This window comes from Haliaeetus albicilla, chromosome 5 (assembly GCF_947461875.1).
Source record: "Haliaeetus albicilla chromosome 5, bHalAlb1.1, whole genome shotgun sequence".
NCBI lineage: Eukaryota > Metazoa > Chordata > Aves > Accipitriformes > Accipitridae > Haliaeetus > Haliaeetus albicilla.
Genome location: NC_091487.1, coordinates 33,892,503 through 33,916,005, shown reverse-complemented (window position 1 = coordinate 33,916,005; position 23,503 = coordinate 33,892,503). Strand labels below are relative to the sequence as shown.

The 23,503-nt window shown below is 33.5% G+C and overlaps 1 protein-coding gene across 7 annotated transcripts in view; it reads left to right on the top strand.

The window, feature by feature from the left end:
- Window positions 1–23,503, top strand: part of DPH6 (diphthamine biosynthesis 6) — a 216,489-nt gene that overhangs the window by 37,212 nt on the left and 155,774 nt on the right. For all 7 annotated transcript variants that reach the window (XR_011324769.1, XR_011324767.1, XR_011324766.1 and 4 more), the window contains 2 exons: window positions 12,097–12,170; window positions 14,291–14,409. Coding sequence is in view for 3 of the 7 variants with exons in the window: in XM_069784079.1 (XP_069640180.1) it covers window positions 12,097–12,170; window positions 14,291–14,409 (193 nt within the window). In the remaining 4 variants the exon portion in view is untranslated. The remainder of the gene's footprint in view (window positions 1–12,096; window positions 12,171–14,290; window positions 14,410–23,503) is intronic.

Sequence of the window (23,503 nt, the reverse complement as noted above, 5' to 3'; positions counted from 1 at the left end):
CACTGGAAAAAAATTGAAATTTGGAATATTTGTTAGAGATCTTGTATGAGATTTTGTATGTAGTACTTCAGAGACTGTTCCAAGTTGATCTGCTCATAGGGCTAATAGCAACTTAATGATTTAGTAATTTGAAAATGTGTATACAAAATTCTGAAGAAATTGTTACAGAGTGATACAATTTGCAAACAAATGTGCAGATGTAACAGACCAAGTGACATTGTTTCATGCAGAATACTTGCATGCTTACAGAACAGGGTGTTTTCCTACTGATAGCAATGGATCAGTTGAATGTAAATATTGCCTTTAACTCTCTTGCATGTCTGTGGCTGAAGAATAATCTTACTAAAGTCAGTGAAGTTGTACTATTAGTATCACAATAGGCCTGAGCTGGCTTACTCCATTGCACTATGCAAGTAGAATTAAATACAGGCTAGGTTTAGGTTTCTCAAGTGTCTTTAAGTAGCCAGACAGATGAAATTTGACAAATAAACTTTAGAGAAAATTAACTTTGTATGTAATGTTTTATGACTTTTATGTGTATAAACATATGCTCCTAGAATGTTTACAGGTGAAAACTATGCAGCTTTCCTGCCAGCTGACTGTTGTTTTTCCATTGTGGCCTACAGTTTCCCATTAGAGTAATACCAAATGAGGTAAAGTAAATCTTACATCCTTAAGCATGCCTTTCTTCTTATACATTCATTATCAGATAACTTTTTATTCCAATAACTCATGCCACTACAATAATCTTCAATAAAATAATTGCTTTGTATTAAAAATCAAGACTTTGACACTTTGAGAGAAGATACAGTTTTGAACTAAAAAAACCTATGAAGAAAGTGAAAGCAAGAGAGTTTTTTGTAAATTGTCCATCAACGGTGAAAAATTTTGAATTTATTAATCAGTCAGTTACTCTACATGTACTTCAGCATTATAGTTTTTGTGACAATTCAGGAATGATTGCAATTACTTTGAATCTGCACATTGTACATTAGTTATATAAATCACGTTCATGTTATCAGATGACATGATGCAGCAGAGATGCAGATGTGAATTAACTGTCTGTAAAAGTCTACGTTATGAGTCTTCAGACTTACTGATGAAATTTCAGCTATATCTTCAAGGGACTGTCAGGTTAAGACTTAATTTTTCATGTCCATCATATTAGATTTTTTTTTATTCAAGTACTTCAAATTACTGAATGTGATCAACATTTCAGGCAAGTAGTAATGAACACTTTTGACAAAGTTTGCATGACTTGTTCAAATATTGCATTGAATAATTTTATATCTCGGTCAACCTTAAGTGAAAGTTCATTTCCTCTTATAGAATATGGTATTTTGCTCCAGTACAGTATGCTCCAGATGCTATTTCTTCAAGGCTAGTTGTTGTAAGGAGTTTAAATCTTCATGGACTGTATGATTTATAAATACTTTTAGTAGCTCTTTCCTACAAATACTGGAAATTACAAAGCTTTGAACATTTAGTATTGTGAAAAGATACTCTTTAACAGGTAAAGGTTTTGTACAGTTCTTTGGAGTTTAAGTCATAAGAAAAACATAAGCAAATTGCCATATTCTTAAAAGTCTTGTTTTTTCTTTTAAAGTAACTAGAGTTCAGTGGTGATGTAGCTGTGTGTGTGTGTATAGATGCACATTAAATAGATTTCATAAATATGATGTGCAGTTTTGAAAGATGTTCTCAGCTGTAGTACATGGGAGAATGAGTTATCTAAGTATGTAAACATACCTACTTTCATACCTGTTAGTGACAATAAAATTGACTTATTTAATCTGAAATTCTCATATGATTCAGAATGTGTTAAAATAAGCATGCAACTACTTTAATGTTGCATTACAGCATATAAGAGTTAATTTTAGAAAAAAAATCTTTTTAAATTTCTTTGCTTTCAGGAAGCTATATTCTTTACAAGGAAACATAAGGGAGGAATAGATTTTTTTCTAATAGACAAAATAGCTTATTTTCATTTAAGACATGTTTTTCTCCCGTGTTTCTGAGTCTTGTCCTATTGCGTGTGGTAAGAGGACAACAAAAGGAAAACCCAGAATCTTGTCCTACAGTTCTACTTGCACAAAAAGAACTGTTTGCTCACAGAGTTAGTAACATGAATGAAGTTACTTATGTGCCTCAGTATTTGCCAGCATGTGTTCTGAAATACTTCATTAAATAACATTGCTTTGACAATACTCATATAGAAATAAATGAGGCTAGACAGTTTATTCTTGTATGACATTTTCCTAGAGTAGCTTCCCTTAGTGGAATTCTGTTAACGAGTTGAATTATCCAAACCATCCTGCATGCCTCAGGTAACCAGAGCAAGCTGTAGACTTTCAGAGTTTGTTTTGTAGATGCCGTACTGGATCTGTGTCTTGTTGGTCTTCATTGTGGAGGGGTAGATTGCCATTAGCATCTAGAAGTTGGTCCAAGTGGAGGCTATGTGGTCAAAAGCTAATGCAGAGCTAGGAAAAAAAGCTTGTGAGTATATTCAAGAACTTAGTTTATCAAGGCTGGCTTTTGGCTGTCTGATGGTTTGTTAAGGTTACTATTTTAAAAAAGAAATCCAAGAGTGAAATTCTGCCTTGTCTGACATCAGAGCGCATGATGTAAATGGGCTGAGTTGCATTACCTAAATCATGAATCTTCTCTTGACTAGAAATATACAAACTAATGTTCCTTTGACCTTCTTTTTCTTGATTTAGTAAGTGGTTTGCCTTCAGCAAGACATTGATCTGGAACATAATAATATAGACCAGTACCTGCCTCATAAGACAAAGACTTTTTTTTTTCTTTTCCATTCTGAAGAAGCCACATATAACTGTATATGTTGGTGTCTTAAAAACCTAGGTTTTTAAATTTAAATCACAGTGGTTGACTACTAATTCTAGATAAATGTGTAAGAAGTGTTTATAAATTTGCAGTGTCTTTCATGTTATAGCTGTTGATATAATTGCTCTTGATTGCAAAGTAGTTATGATCACCAACACTTATACTATCTAATCTAGCATGGGAACAGTAACATGTATAGTTACTTAGCGGTTTTGTGGTTGTTAACTGGCATCTTGTCGTTACAATGTAATGTCTTTTATTCAATCTGGAGTTGACTGTTCATGCTAAATTTTGTTATCAAATTAAGTAATCAGTCTTTGTTGAGGTAATTTTATAAATAAGATTTCCTGAAAGAAGTGTCTGCAGGCAAGTTTGCTCTGTAATTATTTGAACATTTAAGAGTTGGAAGTCCCAAAGGTGAAGCAGACATTTATGTGAAACTAAATCTCTGCACAAAATGCAATTTAAAAAAAATTTTTTTTTTCTTTTTTTGTTCAGCTGCAGACTGTTGTCTCCCTGTCAAAGACTTTGTAGCTTCTGTTGATGGCACGTAGGCCTCTTATGCACTCTGTTGACTTGTATAAAGAAAACAAAAAACTTACAGTTCTGTAGAAAAGTCCTTAGGTAAACTGTGCCAGTGTATAAGTGTATTGATTCTGATTTTAGTATTCTATGGTTTTTGATAGGTATATCTAACTATTTTAATTTTACTAAATGCATTGTTTTTACCATGACTTATTTCTTAATTGGAAAAAATGAATCAGTCAATCTAAGTTAAATAATTTAGAAAAAAGTTCTTGTGAAATAGTATGATATCTAAAAAGATATCTCGACTTGCTTGTATTCTATGAAAATAGTTAATATATGAGATAACATTAAAAAAAATCATTTATTAATGAATGAATGATTTGTAATTCCTAAGATGAATTGTTCAGTTTGTAAATGCAGCTAAAAGGAGTATCGGTATTTCAGGAAAACCTACATTTATTGTGTGATGTATGGCTACAGTGGAAGATTTTCCTGGTTTTCTGTTTCTGCTATTTAGAATTTAATTCTAGCCTTTTGAAATGCAATATTTCAATATACTTATGTTTGATATTAGACTTTGAGAATGGTATTTTTCTCTCTCTCTCTCCCTTTTCATTTGCAGTGTTGTGTGCCTGTGCCCATAGGCATAAAATGTACCCCTGCACCATCTCCTTGAACCTTTGACTCTTCCAGGTAGCAAGAGGACCATATACTAATTAAATGTGGTTATTATGAGATTGTGATTAGATACTGAAAACTGTAACTGAGAGCTGATGAATACCCCCCTACACTGAATTAATAGATTTTGTGTGTGTCTGTGCATGCAGTATTTCAATAATTGCAGTTGTAAAATTCTTGAAGTTAGGCTATCAGTTATGCTTAAAGGTGGTGGTGTGTCTGTCTGTGCCCTATACAGGGCATTCATAAAAATGACTCTAATTAACTTACAAAGTGGATTAGTTACATAGTATTATCTCCTTGTATAGGTACTAATATTCAAAAGTAAGTTACTTTTGAAGTGAGTTAAGCTAAGCCTGCCGAAGACTACTGAAGTTCTTAATGAGAGTGTTCACACAGGGATTTCATGGAAATCCGCATTAAATTAATTTCCACCCTGTTTTTGGAACTACTTTTTAAGGAATGAAGGCATGAGATAAGTGCTTTGAGGTCTCTAAGTGGAAGACAGGGAAGTCCCAGATGAAGTGTAGTGATCCGCAAGTCTATGCAATTCAAAAACAGTGGTTTTTCAATTTGAAGTAGAGTTATTATATCCCTGTGTCTCAGGGATGTTTCCATACTGTCTTTGATTACTTGCAGCTGCCTCTGACACACATATCAAAGCTTAGAAGAATCACATACTCTGAAATCGGTATAATCGGTGATCTTGGAATGCTTCACAAATTGTAAGGCAAAACTCATATTTAAGAATTTTCCACTCAAGTAACTGCAGAAGCCTAAAAGTCCTGTTACTAATATATATATTGTCAATCACACACTTGCAAATATGTTGTGTTTTAATTTGAAGCTTTGCAAATGACTGATAATCATTATTTAGACACAAATGACTTTAAACTTTAAGCATGTGTAGCAGTTTTCTGTTACTCATGCAAGCTTCAAGGAGGATATTAATTGGAAAGACAATTTCATTTAGAGATAATCTATTTTATACCTAGGTCATAAAATTAGTGTGGCAAAGCTGTGAAGCAAGTGTTAAAAATTAAACCTAGTTTAACCATTCTTCAGCTATTTGTACTTCACTTTGTTACATAGATCTGTTTTGAACAGTAAATTTTTAGGACTATTCTGCATTGTTCTGAATGGGAATGTTCAAATTTTCTTGCAATAGATGTGCACAGACATATATAGGCACAGGTCTAGCACTTGCTTTTTCTTTCTTAGATATTATTTTGGCTGTTGTTTGCAATATTTCATTTAAGATAGCCATTATTAAGGTGGTGAATAGTTCTGTGCAGTGATATGCTTAGCAGTAACCTTTACTCATAATGTGATATTGTCTGTATGTCTTATTTTGTTCAGCTTTCTCTGGCACTGATGAAGCCTAAGGCTGCTGTTTCTTTGAGTTGCCGATAATTTTTTATCTGATTAACTGACACATTTAGTTGAAATCAGACACAGCCCTTAGGCTGGGCATGGATTTAATTTAAAAAGTATCAAAGGTTTGCACTGTGTGCTGTTTAATCATCATGTTTATCAGGCAAAGAAAAATTACCGGAAGGACCATAGGGAGAGGGTTATCTTAAGGAGCAGTAACTTGGGAAATCGATAATAACTCCGAGGTAATTTACAGCTAACTTTTACATTCATTAATGTAACATTTCCCACGAATAATTACAGTGCATGTAATACACTAATTAAATTGAAAACATTAGCTCTAATTTTCTTTTTGCTGAACTCTGAGAGGGTCAGGTAAAGACATTAAAATGTGAAATTAAAGAAAACCTCTGTACTAATACTAGTGCAATGAATATTTTACTTACTAGTAGAACACTTCTACAAGTATTGTATGCTACAATGCATATGTAGACGTTTCCTCAATTACCATCACTATCCTTGAGTTTCAGTTACTGAAATTAAAAAAAAAAAGCAAAATTGAAATCACAGTGTGCTAGCATAAATTGCTCTTACATTTCTGCTTATATTTTGCTTCAGCTGTGAACCAGTATGTTGGTATTGTACATGGGTATTACAAAGCCCCTTCACAACAGCATAACAGTAAGCATACTCATGGCACTGATGTTTTGGAGCTTTCACAAAACTGTTTAATTTTTTATACTATTTTCTGATAGAAAATACAGCTAAAAGTAATTTATGATACATGGAGAGCAGCGATTTTGAATTGTGTTATTCATTAAACTGTTTAAAATTATAAATATCTTTAAAACTGAAGCTTTAAACGTAAATTGTACATTTTAGTACAGTCACAGTTGCAAAGAGTGATTTGCTATTCTAACACAATTGTTCATGAAGATATTCTTCATGAATGTTATGAACAGGAATAAAGTAATGGTTATAACAAGACATGTAATAATGATGTAATTTCACAGTTAAAACATAGCTAATAATTATCTTACGTACATATAAAAGCTGTATACTGCTGCTAAAAAATTTGTGTTATTTAGGTGCTTTTTAAAAGTTGATTTTTATACCTGCCTTTTAAAATTAGTAATTTTGGTAGTTTTGAAGAGGAAAACCAGGTTATTTTCCATATGACTTTTTAAAAAAGGTTGTTAGCATCTGTTTGCATCTATGTTTAGCATCTGTTTTTATGTATACATTACATAGTCTGTGATGTAATACTTTGTGACAGAGTATACTGTACTGAGTACAAGTGCTTTCTGTATTACCCAAATGTTTCAGAGATGCAATTTATATTTACTTTAGACTAACCTATTGCACTAGCAACATATTAGTAAAGTTTTGCATAATTTATCTCTTAAATTAACAGTACGTGATGTGTTCTTTAATAATAAGAAAAACTGAAACCAACCCAAGAAAAAGACCACCATTCAATATTAACTTCCCTTGAACATTTTTCTGTTCTCTGTTACTTTTTATATGAGACAACACCTATCATCTTTCCCAAATTTTCTTCCTTGGCTTTTGAGTTCAGTGCAGATCCCTGATATTTAGTCTGCAAATGTCAGCCTGCTCTACCCATGCTGAGACTGCAGTTTTGTGAACATGCTTTTTGGGGTACCAAACCTGCTGAGATTCCACATTACAATGGGAAGTGTAGTACCCGAGACCTGGCACCATTGGTTCTGGGATTGATTCTCTGCTAACCACGATCAGCTCTGAATGAAACAAAATCCTATCTGTTTGCAAAATGCCCAATAACTCTTTCAATACCAGTGAATCCAGTGAAGAACTAGTTTTCAGTTAGTACTCTTTGCATGCTTCAAGCTCTGAGCTGAACACACTGTGTGGCAAGATTTTATGTAAACCTTGTCCAGTTGAGGAATTTATGAAGGTTGTTAGACCATAGGTTTTTTTTTCCTGTTCCACCTCATACTCCATCCTTCTTCTCTTCAAGTCTTCTTATTTGTTGAATTTGTGCCACTCCAACCTTGATTTGTTGAACCGTACAGAGTAGGGGGATTGAATTTATTCCATTTCATGGTATGTAAGTATCTTAACTAGTTCTCCCATTTCAAAGTGTGTATTAAGTATATTGATGTTTATCCTTGTGGAAGCTGCTGTTTGGACAGTGATGGAAGTTTATATTTGCTCTTTACCATCAGAAGAACTAAATGAAAAGTGATGGTGGTGAATAGCTCCCTGTCAGAAGTCTTTAAATGTGGATGCTAACCACAACTGAAAAATTACATGATGTACTGCCATTTCAAAAGATGATTAAAACTTGCATATTATCAAAGGAAATAAACTAGAATAAGTGCAGAACATCTTGTATATGATTATTTAAATCAGATTTAATGTAGCTTGTAAGCAAGCAGCCAGTGCTGTTCTTTTGCTACTAGCTCCAAGATATATTATATCCATATGTACATATATACACGTGTGTGAGTGTATATACACATACATATACATATTTATGTGTTCGTGTATGTATGTATATGCATTCATACACATGCACATCCACCCTCTAAATGTGTTATAGGTATGTATAATTGAAAAAACCCCAACCCCCAAACGAAACCTGTGAGTATTCTACGTGATATTTAAATTTCAAGTTTGGGCCATCGTTCCAACAGTTGTTTAATAGAAGTTCTGTGACCTTAAAAATTATAATAGCTTTTTAAATTATTTTACCATAGGATGATTTTGAAAGTTCCTAGGATTCAGGACTAAAGTTTTTAAAACCCCAAACAACTAGGTCTGTGAGGCAGTTCATTTTAGTATAGAAGATTTGTGTTTGTACAAGAACCGGACACTGAAGTCTCTACTTCCAGGTACTTTTCTTTTTAATTTGAGGTAGTTTTCTTACTGAGTATCTTTGCTGATGTATATATTTTGTGTGAACTTGAAAAACAGAATGAATATTAAAAAAAAAACGTTAAAAAAATGTTTTGGGCAAGTCAGTTGTCACCTTCATGGATGAACAGGAGATTCTGTGAATCTGTGTATTTGGGAAATCATGAAAGGAATTCCTACAGGTATTCATTCACTGCATATTTGTTAATTATGAGGATCATATCTTTTTTTGAAGTTTGTAATATAGTTACTGTCTTCTTGTATCTCTGATACAACTATTAATTTCCCATTCTTAGAGGAAGAAAAATATATACAATGGAAACTGTTGTGGTAACAACATATTTGCAATACACTATAATCACTATAATAAATATTATGGTGATAACAGTAAACATATTTGTTTTTATGAGGAAAGAGAAGTGTATGTGTTGTAAAACAGGTTGCCCAGAGAAGTTGTGGATGCCCCATCATTGAAGGTGCTCAAAGTTGGACAGGGCTTTGAGCAACCTGATCCAGTGGAAAGTGTCTCTGCCCATGACGAGTGGGTTGGACTAGATGATCTTTAAGTTCCTTTCCAACTCAAACTATTCTGTGATTTTATGATAAAAGAATATGGAAAATTGTGTATGATATGTGTCTTTATGTAGCCATGGAGACTAATCTAATTCTGAGACAACAGTTGTACAGCCTTGTGTTTGTTTCTAGCAAATACTTCAAAAACATTACTTAACTGAACTTAGTTGATGGGATAGTTTGCCTCTGGTAACTTAGAACTGAACAATGAAAGTTGTTACTAAATGGTCTTTAGTGTCTGGTTTTCCAGAATATCTAAGGACAGGGTTTTTTTATCAAGAAATAGGAAAAACCCTGTGATAGAACATTGGATGAGAACTTCCCTCAAGTGTTTGGAAAACATATACTGAATATAATTTCCTAAGTATAATTTGCTATCCAGCCACTATGGCTGAACACTTTTAATTTATATATAACTTTTTTTTGACAGAAATAGTCTGAAAAAACCCTGAATATTTCAAGTGAACTTGTTAGGAAAAAAAAAAAAACAAACCCTCCTCTTGTATATATATCATGTATTGGTGGCAATACAATTTTATGTTGGAAAAGTTTGTAAACTTAACTGTTCAAAATTATAGTAAGAGTAAAAATTCAGAATAACTTAAAATTGTATTTTATTTGTGTTCCTTCACAGCATAATAATACTACACACAATAGACAGATGCATAAAAATAAAACACTACTGTTAAGTAGTGATGATATTGGGAATCTGTGCTTAATCAGTGAGCTCCAAGCTCATTTGTATCATTTGTATTGTTATGCTACCTTGCATGAAGAAGTAGTAATGAAAAAGCATTTGAACATTCAGTATCTATAACACTGGGAAGCTATGGAGGTGATCGTAGAAGTTCTTGTGGTTTTGGTTTTGTTGTTGTTCCCTGGATCATAGACTAAATCTGCTTTACTCTTCCCTTGCCATCAGGCCTGAGTCTCCAGTGTGCTTTATGATCATATAAATGCAGATGCTTTTCTGCAGTGTTTTTCTGGTTTTGTCTTCTGCTGTTCCTTTCTGTAGTTGAATACTTCTTTCCCTATAAAGACATTCAGTTTTATTACCAGATCTTGTCCTAGTCTCTGATAGTCTGGGCGTACTTCACAGCAGAAGTCCCAAGTTTCTTTGCAAAAGTGAGAAGCCTCAGCCATTCTGATTCTGTGATTCCATTACAAATACATTATAGTGTGTTGAGCAGAAAGGGATACAGGCTACTTCATTCCTTCAGACAGAAAGATGTGTGTAGACTTGGAAACATGAAAGTTAATATTTAATGTATTAATTGTTCATGATGTCAGATCCTGTGCATGGACCACTTCATGATTATTACCTTTGAGGATGCGTTGCCTGTGATTAATTGTTCACATATAATGTTTCTGGACATGTTGGATGATGTCTGAACATTGTGACAGCGCGCGTTTTGAAGGAATTGTTAGTGTTACTCTTTTTACATAAAAATACAAACAAACAATACTTAGCTGTCATGTTTTCCAAGACTGTTATGCAACTTAACTTTATAATCTTTCTAAAAAGAACTTTGAAGAATGCAACTGTAGTGCAATTGGAGCAGTACAGGTAAACTGCATATCAAAATTGCATGAAACAAAGGAGTATGGGGAAAACATTTTAGATGTACTTGAAGTTCCAAGAAGGCTTCATGAATCATTTTATCAAATTTGTTTAAAGAAAGCTCTACTTATATAACTGTATTAACTTTTTAAGAAATGTAATTCTAGATGCATGAGTTCAGTAAATTGATATGTCTGTGATTTGTCTTTATTCTGGAAAGAGCTTTGAAACATTGTTGCACAGAAAGCTCAAAGAGAAGCAGAAGTAATATTGTCTGGACAATAGTAATAATAATGATAATACCAGCAGTGGATAATGAACAAGTGACAGATAAGCTAAAATTGATTTTTATTAGTACTATTGCTTCTGGATATGTGAAAAACATCAACCTGAATCCTGTATGATTTGGCATGAAGTTTCATATTAAATGATATATCCGTTAATGATATGTAGAAGTACATAAACTGAACAGTGATAGAATTTTCAGATTACTATAGCTAGGGATTTTTGTAAATACAGTGACTCTTAAATCAGAAGTATAGATGGGTATGAGTAACTTAGGAATTTGGTTGGGCAATATGAGGTGAGAATAAAAGAGGAATAATAGATTGAAGAAAGAATATCCCAGACAGACATAACCCAGGAGTTTTTTTCCTACAATATAATTATGAATAAAACACCTTCCACATCATTTTATTGATAAGAAACTGAAAATGAATTTTAAATTCAGTACCATGGCAGGCAAATACTGATTTGATTTTGAAATTCATGTCTAGGTATATAGTTGAAAATTTTGTGATAAGATCTTGCTGCAAACTTCACAGGATTGCTGTCTAACTTAGCAGGTCCAGAAGGTAGGTCATGCTGTATAGTTATGATCAACCTTGGTTAAAAGAGGAAAACAACGGTAACTAAAGTCTAGCTGGAGCAAATTTTAGGAAAAGAAAGTAAATTCAGCATGTTGGTTGGGACTCAAGCAACTTTAAAAATGCAAGAGCTCATGAAATACTGTAAGTATGTGCATTTTCAAATGTTACATTCTCAGCGTGTTTACAAGAAAAAAGTACTATTGGCTTAGGTAATTGAAATGAAACGAGAAATATGTCTTGGAAAATCTTTTTTTATAGCAGAATTTTTAAAAGGTGACATTGAGTAAGTTGTCTGTGAGTTTTCTTGTTTTGGTGTTAGGATGAAAAGAGTAATCTCACACCCTCTTGTGCTGCATATTGTGACTAAATGCTAACAGTTTAATATTGTTATTCTTGTATGTTGCTGGTATTTATTTGTAGGTGGAATAGTTAACACCTCAGTTATAGTGAAGAGCTGGAAGTAATTTTCAGAATGTCAGGAAAACTTTAGGATAAGCTATTAAATCTGGTACTTTCCAGTTACCCTGGTTATTTCTTCCGTAGAATGGTACTTGAGTAGATTACTGTGTTAGAGTAATAACCATGTAGCAGGTCAGCTATGCTGCTCTTTTCTGTGCATGATCTGCATTCTAGCCCATTCAGTTCCATGTACTGCGCACAGTGAAAAAGATTTATTCTTGGTTGATTCTGCTAGTAGAGGTACTGAATCTCTATTGCTTAGGCCAGCATATACTGCTATCATTAATATTCCATGTCATTTTTCAGGACAAAGAAGGAGTGGAGGGTGTATCTGTGGGAGCCATTCTTTCTGACTACCAGAGAGTTCGAGTTGAAGATGTGTAAGAAAATATTAATCTTTATTAATATACACATTGTGGAAAGTGCTTTACTTGTTTGTTTTCTAATTCAAATTCTGGAGCAGAGACAGTTGCTTTATTTCTTATGTTTTATGATACCCAATTCATGCAATTTGTTGATATAAGTATCTTTTTTCTTCTTTTTTTTTTTTCCTGGAACCATATGTTCATTAGTAAAAATCTAGTAGATTCTATACTGGATTTTTGGATTGCTCCTCAGGTCTGTCATGGATCTGTTGAAAATACTCAGAATTTTGGTATGAAACTAGTTGAGTAGGTTTCAGATCTTTAATTTCAACAGAAAGCTAACTCAATTCCAGTGACTACCATGTTGTGGTCAAGTATCTCTATTTTTCAACAGAGTTTTAAAATAGAGGGACATCCTGTGACTTGTTATCAGGAGTTAAATGCAAGAGAATCCTTAGGTACATATCTTCCCTTACTTCCTTAAAATCTAAAATCTGTTATCATTAATCAGCTTTTATTTGTCATTTCTACTCTGTGCACTCTAAGTCTAGATAGATTGTGATATTTTTAAGTCTTAATTTAAAAAAGGATTATGTAATGGGAATTGTGTGTGTTATATATGGCAAGACTTGATTTGGGTCTGGAAAAAAATTTTTCACTATATATGTCTGATGAAATGCAAAACCACCTTGTGTTAAAAATTAATTACAATTTCATGAGTTCATTAGTTACTTTTGATGATAAAAGCAAATATATGGAATCCTTTATGAACTGTAAGAATGGTGAAGTTAATGCTGTGCCAACTGAACTCACATCAGCAAGTTCCACAGCATGGGTGTTTCCTTTACACTTCACATAGGTAAATTGAGTCAGGAATAGCTCTTTTCTTTTTCTTTTTCCTTACACTTAAAACATTTTAATGACTGCCTGATCATGTTACTAGATATTTTAGAAAAGATTGCTTTTGTTGATCGTGGGTTTCAGATCTTTTACCACAGCCAAAAGATTGACAGGACATCACAATATTTCGGACAGACCTGATTAATTCCAAGGTCGCTCAGTGGTAAAAAAATTTTACATTGATCTGTAGATTTACCCCTTGATATAAAGTTGTTGCACATAAACCATCCTGGTTACTTGGACTCAGCAATTGATTAGCTAAAGTTAGGCACACTTCACATTCAGAGTTGCTAAATATTTCTGTTAATTTCACAACTTAGTGTGCTGTTAATATATATGAAAGTAATAACAAAACCAATCAGATTATATGGGTATTAACTGTGGATTTACATGTCAACATTAAACATTCATTTAACTATAAAGTCTTGACACTAATACTAGTGGGTCTATTTAACATATAGGAGAAAGCCCATGTATTAGTTAAACAATGATAATTGATAAATATCAATTTATGTAATTTTTTAGTGCTCTGAACTAGTCCTATAGTTAAATGTTTTTAAGTTTTCAGGAACTAGGCATTACACATTTTATCACCAACTGATGGTACTTGGCAATTTGCAGAAGGGTTACCTATCAATAGTGCAAATTAGTGATTCTCTAATATGATAAACAATCAAATGCCGTGTATCAAATGCTGTCTAAATATTATATGTATCAAAACAAATAATTAAATTTACATTAACAAGTTGTTACTTTGTATCACAAGCTGTATACATTTTCCTGAGTGATTCTTTTCCTTGGGTGTTGATCCAAATCACAGGTTTGTTGAGTGTAACAGATTCAGCATATTGTACTAGTGATGTGTGCCACATTTATCAGAGCGCGGTAACTTTTGCCTTAGCTGTGTTCATAAAATGGGATCACTTCCTAAAGTATTAATTGGTTTGCATCCCTAAAGGTTTAGGAATGTGTTTTCTCATGGTTTTACTTATGTTCCCATGCAAATCTGTTTACATCAGTGAATTGCATCTCACTTACATAGATGAATTATAGTCAGAACAAGTTTATTTCATTTTTTAAATATTAGACTTAATGTATATACTGAAATCTAGGAATAGTAAAGTATTGTATTAAAGGTAGGAAATTGGAGAAATTAATTTTCTTTAGTTTTACATGAATCAGGCTGTATAAAAGCATAATGCTTGGCTTTATCCAATTTTTTCTTTGTTTTTAAGGTGCAGAAGGCTTAATCTTCAGCCTTTAGCTTACCTTTGGCGCCGGAAACAGGAAATATTGCTCAAAGAAATTATATCATCTAACATTCAAGCCATAATCATAAAAGTGGCAGCTTTTGGTACGTATTCAGATTCTGAGCAATAGTGTCTACTGAAACTTCCCATGGACAAATCCACAACATAATAGAGAAAATCAGAAATTTTGTTCTATATTTTAGGATATGAGATGTTAATTTGAAGAAAAATTTTAAAAATTACATTGCTGAATAACAGTCATGATGTCTGAATAATTAATTTACCTGTATGCAATTCATTCTTACAGGAGACATGGAAAAGCTGGAAAGTAATTTTTCCTAGCATAGTCATTAAGTTCCTTTTGTAATTTTTTTCTTCTAGTTTGGTTTTGATTTGCAGTAAAGATGCATTCAGTGGTTCACAGTATTGTCATTTATAGATAATGCAGGCTAGGGTCTAGACAATATTATAAAGCAACCCTGAAAGTTTTAATAGAAATACAACAAATTGACATCAAACAAGATGTAATTATATGAGGCCAAAACGCTTTGTGTATCAACAGTCATTGAGTTGGTAAAGCATATAGCAAACAGAAATAGTTTGTCATTGCCTTAAAAAAATAGTATTTACAAAATGTAGTATTTACAAAAATGTATTTACAATGTAGTTGTTTAGTATACCAGAAAATCAACATCTTTTCATTGGTCAAATATGTATATGTAAAATGACATTTGTATAATGAAGCAAATCAATATGAAAGATAACCTGTTTATTTATTGTTTGAATGTGAAGATAAGGTCAAGTTATAGGAAGGCTTATTGAATGACATGCTCTATAACCCTAAGAAGCGCATAAGACACATATTAATGGTACAATATATTCATTTCAGGCCTCTGTGCAGTTTTTCATTTAAGAGTATCAAATGAGATCTTAAGCATAAAGTGTGACCAAAGGACCTTTTCTTTTTGGATTGGCTATAGATTTGTGATCCATTGTACCAAAGAATGGCTAGTATAATACAAGAGTGTCAGTGGCATCAGTGGTTAAAGATGTATGTTTAAAAAATAGCGTTGTATAATCTTGCATTAGAATTCTGATGGCTGGTTTATCTGGGCAACTTTCACATCAAATTCCTAATGTCTGTTGTCTTTAAAGAATGCTTTCTAACAGAGTCATTTCTCCTTAAATATTAACCAAGAATTGAATTATAATCCCTTTAGACTGGATGAATTCCATGACTTTTTATTTATTTATTCCTCTTTAGCTGGTATGGTTTCTAACTAGTTTTTTACGTTATCACTATGATGGTCTTGCTCTTTTGTTCTATAGGATCTACTAGGGCTGCTAGTGGGATCAGAATGATTAGAAATACCCCATTCCCCTCGTTCACTTACAGCTAACAGGCAGTGTAATTTAATAGCATTTTCCTGAATTTTGGAAGGCCAGTTACAAATACACAGGAGTTGAATGCTGTGTTTTCTACTATAAAACACTTCTTTTTTAAATTGGAAAGAAAACCCGCCTTTTTAAAGGAATAGTTTTCAGGCCTTGTAAAGTACATTTTTATATTTATGTTATTTTTCCATAAAATATAATGCTTTCATTGCTTATGCTGACATGATGAAAAAATAAAAGTCCACAAAGAATATGTAACATGTTTTTTCACATCAGAAATATTTTTTAAAGAAAATATGATTTAAATAATAGATAAAACTGTTTCACCAGTAGACATTGTTGATGACCTGTGATATGCCTGAAGCAAGATGAGCTTGTCTTTTGTATTCTACAATCTTAAAAAAAACTTAAAATGCACTAGTTACTGCACAAAGAGTGCTTTGTGGGCTATTCATTGAAGGAGCGAATACCATAAATACTTGTAGATAGCAATTAGATAGAAAATCACTCTGAGATTTTTTTCCCTTTTTTTTTTTTTGGTTACAGGTAAAAGAAAGATCTTATCAGAGTCAATTTCTCACCTGCCTCAGGCAGACGTAATTAGATGTAAGCAAATTTAATGGAGCTTGTGTGCTCTGGGGCCATTCTGTAATGCTTTAATAATTGCATGCCTTATTAAAGTGGATTTAAGGTATGAAGGCTGTTTAACATATCAAGTGGGAAAGAAGATAAGATACAGTTTAACTCTTTGCCTCTTAGATTAATAATCAAAGCTAAACTGCAATGAAAATATTTAAAATAACAGATTTAAGAGTCTGAAGGGTAATGCATTAGATGGTACATTGTACAGATGTTAATGCAAGAAGCAAATCTGTAACATGAGCTTGACATTCATCAGCGCTGGCATACTTGTACACCCGCCTTGTCCTGTTTTCCATTAACTCAGTGCCAGTATTGGCAAGGTAAAAGCCTGTCATTTTATGTAGAAAACACATAATTATGCAAGTAAATGAGCATTAGTTTAGTACATTTCCCTAAATCCACCATTACAAATTAATACCATAAACTTTGCCAGTGGCAAGAGTTTTCTATCTCAGAATAGTGTGCTTTTCCAGATGGGATACCAATTGCTCTCACTTACATGCAAAAGAAGTATTGTTAGCAAGCCTTCTTCACATGCCTTCTGTTGATCTATAAGTAGATCAGCTTGCTTTCTTTTAGGGTGTATTTCAGAGGCTTTAATGATGAGAGAAAAACATTCCGTGATCTAGCAGCAAACCTGAGCTATAAAAAAAAAAACCACAACTGCTTATGCGTATTTATCTTCAGTGCCATTTTCTTGCTGCTAAAGATGCCTGTATGATGCATGACACTTTTATATTTGAAATATACACCTCTTCAGTGGAAATCCCAGAAAGTCAGAATGAGGTTACTTGGTAATAGCTAAAATAGAAGCAGTTACTGTTTTTAACATGTGCGTGCCTGAAATTCCAGTAATATCCATTGCTCATGTAAGGCAGTATAATATAGCACTGTGTAATATAACAGAGACTGTAATATAACACAATAATAAGATTAATTTTTTATATTCTAGCTCTCTGGAGACATTTTATGGATTTAAATACTAATTAACTTGCAGGGTACGCTTATCACAGATTCAACTCCTAATCTTGGTAACTTTATATACTGGTCTTACCTGTGCCATGTTCTAAAGCAAATTGCTTCCACTGCAGCACAAGGTGTAATGGTCAGGTGGAAGTGAGAGAAGGAGAAAGGTTACATTTGGAAGGAATCTTTGGGTTCCTCACAGCAGGGTCCTTAGTAAAAATTGAGCACCGAGTTTTATTTAGTTTTACTTATGTAGTTAACTATACCTAAATCTTGTTAAGAACTAACACTAAAGCTTAAGCACCACTATACATTTTAAAATATGACAAACTTCAGTTCTTATATATATATGAGAATATAGTTGAAATTATTTTTATGTCATGCAGTTAAAGCAGTTTGTCCTCAGTGATTCTAGTCTTTCTTGAAGTTTTGAGAGTGATGTTCACCTTCTGTAAGTTTTATAAGTGCACATTATTAGCTTGAGAAAGCAGGGGAAAAAATTGCTTCTTCAATGTTTCAGTCAAAATTGGAATATTTTGCTCAAATAACTGCTCAAATTTCTATCTTTTATGGAATTAATATGCATTACTTAGTTTATACATTGCAGCTTGTTCCCAATTTGGTTATAGTAACTTAATGACTTATTGTCGGATTAAATACCTCAAAAACATTGTAATTATGAGATCAGAGAATAGAAATACTAAGTTGGAAAAGAAAAACTCTTTCATGGTTAAACTATGTTTTTAACTTCTAGCTGTTCTTTGGACCACAGGAGAGAAGTGATACCATAATGCTGTTCAACTGTTGGACAATAATAAAAGCTGAAACTTTGTATCAGGGCTGATTAGCATGTGGTCCTCAGCCTACATTTGAAGTGGGGCTCTTATGCCATGGCAAGATGCTTTATCTTGTAGGCCTGGCTGCTATGAGTGCATCTAGACAATCTGCATGCTCAGCCATGGGTAGAGTTGAAATTACAGGGGCTGTGGAAGCCTAAATTTTGAGATGGTGTGGGCCCTAGTTGCTTACCCAGGCTATTTCCCTCCAACAACGGAGTAATGAGTCCTTAGGGAGCCATTGCCGTCTCCTGCCTGTCAACAAATCCTAAAGTTCCTTCTCTAAAATGAGCCGTCTGAAGTACGTATATTTAACTTGAGTCTTTTTTGCTGTGAGAAGATCTTGATGCTTACTCACAAGGTCAAGAAGATTGGTATACCCCTGTTGTACATAGAATCCTCTGAAAAGCTACTAGTTTAGGGATGCGTATGTTTTTGTACATGAGCTTTTAATTTAGAGAGAGAGGATGTTACTTTTCAGTATAATGAAATCTGGAGCTTCTGTTTATTATTTAAACCTAACCACCTAGACATCTGCATTATTGTTTATTATTTGCATGCCACTAGTGTATAGAAGTGAAATCCTGACTGACTGAAATTGATAGCCAGACTCCCATTAATTTTCATGGAGGTAAGATTCACGTATAAAGTAGTACATTAAAAAAGAACTAGCACCACACAGTTCCTGGTTAAGCTCCTGAGGGCATAATTTGGTGTTACAGATAAACTGACCTAATAGTGAGTTGCTGCCAAAGGTTGATCTTTCCTTCCCCCCTCTAGCTGAGGCTTCCAAACTACAAGTCTCTACTTGCTTCTGCCCCTGTAAAAGCTCCAGTGATTGTGTGGCTGCAGCTGGGTGATCCAGCAGAGAAGTACGGCTTTTTTGTGTGTGCAGGGAACTTGCTGTATAGATGCCACGGCCGCATAGTGGACAAAACTCTCTCTTTCAGTAGAAAGCTTACCACTGAATTGGGTCGGCTGTAATGTTCAATCATATCCTGAAGTAAAATTGGCGGTTGTGAGTTTTGTCTGTGCACATCATCTGCGCAATGGAAAGGAACAGTGTTCTTTGAAAATGTATCTCTAGTTTTTAGTACTGAGCAATTTTGAAGTCATTATTGGGGAAATTGAAGAAACTTGTTACATCATCATCACAGGGGAACGTACTTGCTTCCTCTAAATATTTTCAAAAAATTCTCAGATAATTCACAAACATAACAAAAAGAAGTGAGGAACGTTTCGTTGAGAAATCAATACAAGATCCCAGTTGTTTTCTTCCATATTGTATCGTAAGGATTTGTTTACTTACTTATTACTAAATAAACTAAACATTGGCATTCTTCTTAGCTAGTTCAGTTTATTTAGAGGTGATTGTTCCATTGCTTTTTCCTTGGGCAGTTACCAGACACTGGAGCTGTAATGGAGTCTATGACAGTCTTCACAACCTTTGGTCTTGATAACGTTTGGTTTTATTAATATGAAAAAGACTTAATTCTGTTTATCGTAATTTGAAGTGGAACATAAAATGACCAATAATATGTTTCCACGTACTGTCAAATTTTAATGATTGTCTATTCTGTTGGGAATAATGTATTCTAAAAAGTAGCCTTAAACTTGTATTAGAAAAATTATTCCTGAACAATGTTAAAGTAATATCTTGTATACACATGTGATAGCTTTTAATTAGTTTTTATTGTAATTTTTTTCAGATTATAAATTTGGTGAATTTACGCCTATCACATACTTCAAGAAAGATACTCTTACTAGTCTTTTCCCTCTTCTAATCCTTGTTTTCCAGCTAGCACATGTTATTGTCACTGAATTTTCAAACAAAGCTTCCAAAGCTTAGTTGGTCCTTTAGAGTTTAAGTGTATTTGACACTTTTGCCTTAGGCTTGTTCCCTGATACATTTGTCTACTACCTCATTCATCTACATCATTCATATTATTTACAACAAAAGAAAAGGTACCACACCTGTTTGTTCATCAAACATTGTATGAAAAGATTTGGTAGCAATTACGAAACCACAGGAGCCATTTTAGCTCAGGCCCTTTTTTTTTCTCCTGAGGGAAAAGACCAACATGGAAAAAATGGGAATTGTATGCAAGACCAGAAATCAATCAAAAATTAGCTTGGGAATTTAAGAAGAGTATGGTGCAAAATAGGTGTGTAAGAGAAAAGAGAACTAGGAATGGTCTTTAAGTGAAGTAAAGTTTTGATTCAGAGCAGAGCTGAAAGGTTAGAAAAATAAGATAAGAAAATAATCTTTGCATTTGGGATGTTATTTGCCTTGATGCTTGTATATGAATGACAGATACTTTGCTGCTAGTGTAAGATGAAGTTTTGAAAAGAGCTTTTAGTACATGGTATAAAGAAATGTTTGAAAATAAAGTGTGTAACAGGAAAAGAAGAAATGAGATTTTGTAACAGTTTGCATGAGTGGATCTAGAAACAGGTTTGAGAGCGCTATGATTCCCTCTTTGCTATCTCTTGAGCATGTAGGTGGAGATTGGGAAGGATGTTGATATTTTCAGTAGTAACAGGTGAGAGGAGTTAGATTGAAAGTTGACATTCTTGAGTGCAGTGGTTCTGAAGATGTCAGAGACAGACGGAATTGGAGAGAGATGGCTTAAGAGTGGAAAGATCGCTTTGCAGTTTGGGGAGATCAGATCATCTAAAGAAAAAGTGAAATGGAAGCAGCATTCTAAAAATGGACTATTAGGCATTTAAAGTGAAAGAGAAAAGGAAGTCAGGGTTCTAGTGAAGGAGACAGAAGAATAGTCAGAGAACGTTGAGCTGAAAAATAGTGGAAGAAAAAGAGCTTAGTAACAGATGTCAAAAGCAGAAATAATCTTAACAGAATGAAAATCAAGAGGGAGAAGTGGTGTCTTGTTAATACTAGAATATTACTTGCTGCTCTTACTATTTGGTAAGATGTAAGTTCTGGATGCACATTGACTGTGCTGAAACAGAGCATAAACTCAAACTTTTAAAGGCATATCTGTGTAGTTAGAACCACAGATGCTTGCTTTCCAGGTCTCTGAGAGTTGAAGTTTTACGAGACTTCTTGTCCTAATCTGATCCTTTGTTTCTGCTCTGACCTTTACCCTTTTGCAGGAGATCTACTGATTTCTCCTGTCAGAAGTCTCTGTTGATGGATTTGGGGACTGTGGCTTTTTAAAGGTTTATAACTTGTCTGCATGGGAATGGATTTAATGAAAGTGACACAAATTTACCACTTGCACCATGCCTCTTTCTCTGCCACTGAATCAAATTTCAATCCTTTTCTTCAAAGCTTAATAGCACTAGAACTGTTCAAAGCAGGGAGTTGACAGATTTCTTTAATGGGGACAAAACAGCACATCCTTTTTTATCCAAACTGTGGTGCTGGAATGGTTAACTCTTAACAAAACATTACAGTATGCAAAAGTTAAAAACACTGAAAACAGATTACTATTGGCAAAGTCATACATATGTGGCTGTATGAACCAAACTTGTTATAACTTTTGTTTTAAGTCTCTGAAGTCCATTGAAAGTCCTGAGAGGAAGTTGACTAGGGCAGTATTTTCAATGAGCTGAACCATTTGCTGTATAGAGTCTTGGATTTGATTAAAGCAGTTTAATGCTGTTATTAAACAATTGTTCCACAATCTCTTTTTAAACTATGAACATTTTAGAGTTTTAAAAGCATCTGCGTGAAAATATTGCCTTGTTATTTGATGAAACAATACAAAATTTCTTCAAAGACTTATTGAGGTTTTTGTTCCTGAAACTGCAGAGCTAAGTTGCTTTGAATCCTAGATGTAACTAGAACACAAATAACTTTGATGTTAAAAAAAAAAAAAAATCACAAGAGATTACAGATAAAATTAACATTGCTGGTATGAAGAGTTTTAGAGCCTTTTACCTCTTAGAATACTAAAATTTGATGACATCAGTCTAACCTAGTTTAGAAAATATTTGATGAATTTCCGAGAAAGCAGATAAACTGTGATCCTAAATAAACTGCACGGGAAATATATGCTAGAACCACTTCAGGATTAATATCTTATAACTTCACCACTTAGCTTGAAAAGCAGTACTGTATCTTCAGATTCCATCTCTGTAGTATTCCCATACTGGATAAATTACTCCATACAGAAAAAAAAAAAAAAAGGGAAAAAGAAAAAAGAAGTAGTCACATAATGAAGTTGCATGAATTTTGCTCTTTTATACAATAAATTAGAAGTATGTTCACCTCAAATCTTTTAGAGGTGGAGTAATTTCCAGTATTTATTACACTTTCCTTCATTTTTGTATGAAAGTTATGCAGCTTTTACAATTATTTCAATGTTTTGGAAAAGGAAATTCAAGGAATCTGTCCAGTTCACCATTGTTATAGAGCCTTTCATGTGTGAAAGTTATGAGGAAATTAAGAATCAACTATGAAGATGTCAAGGTGTGCTGCCAGACAAAAAGTTCACTTCCCAAGTCTTCGTGGAAATGAAAACTCAGTATGACACCAGGAATAATTTACCTCAAAGCAATTTAAGATAGAGATGTACAGTGCATTAATATCTATGTGGCGGGTGCACTCCTATATTGTGAAGGGTATCTGATATTCCTGCACTCCTGCAGAGTAAACTTGCTTTACCAACTAGTGCTTTTGTGTGTGGGCTTTTTCTGTGCTGTTAGAAATATACTCTTTGATTCTGTATCATTTAAAGAATAGTGCTTGATCCTGCTTCATGCAAATCAATGATTTTGTATTGTTTACTTAGAAAGAAAAAAACCACCACATTTGAAGTAGAGGATTTCACCGTCAGAAATAATCCTATTTTCTCTGTTCCAATTCTAAGATGGGTCGTTGCAGCTATCCTTTATAGTCTTTTGCTTTCTCTCCATATTTCTGTACCTTAAAGGTCCCATCACCTCCTTGTTAACTCTGTTTTCTTCTTGAAAAAGGAATTTAAAAGAGAGAGAAAGAGACTAGTTTTGGTTCCAGAAAACTTAAGTCTTTCATTGCCTCTTTTCTTATTTAAAGTTCTAAATAATTCTGCTTTTGGTGAGCAGCTGATTAGGATCTTTCCAGAAACCTTATTGTGCCTCATACTGCCCTCCATCATCAGAAGTTAAGTCTCAGTCCCTGACGTTCATAGTGATGGCAGTTACTAACCTTCTCAACAATAGTTCTCTTGAATGAAAAAGAAGGGAACTTTAAGTTGCTGTAACTTTAAAACAAGATCCAATTTTTTCTCCAAAAGTCTATGCTAATTTTATATATATGAAATTTCAAGAATACTGATAATAGATAGTGACTTTGGATATTTGTTTTTAACCTTATTTTATGGAAGAAGTCAGAGAGGAATAAGATGTACTT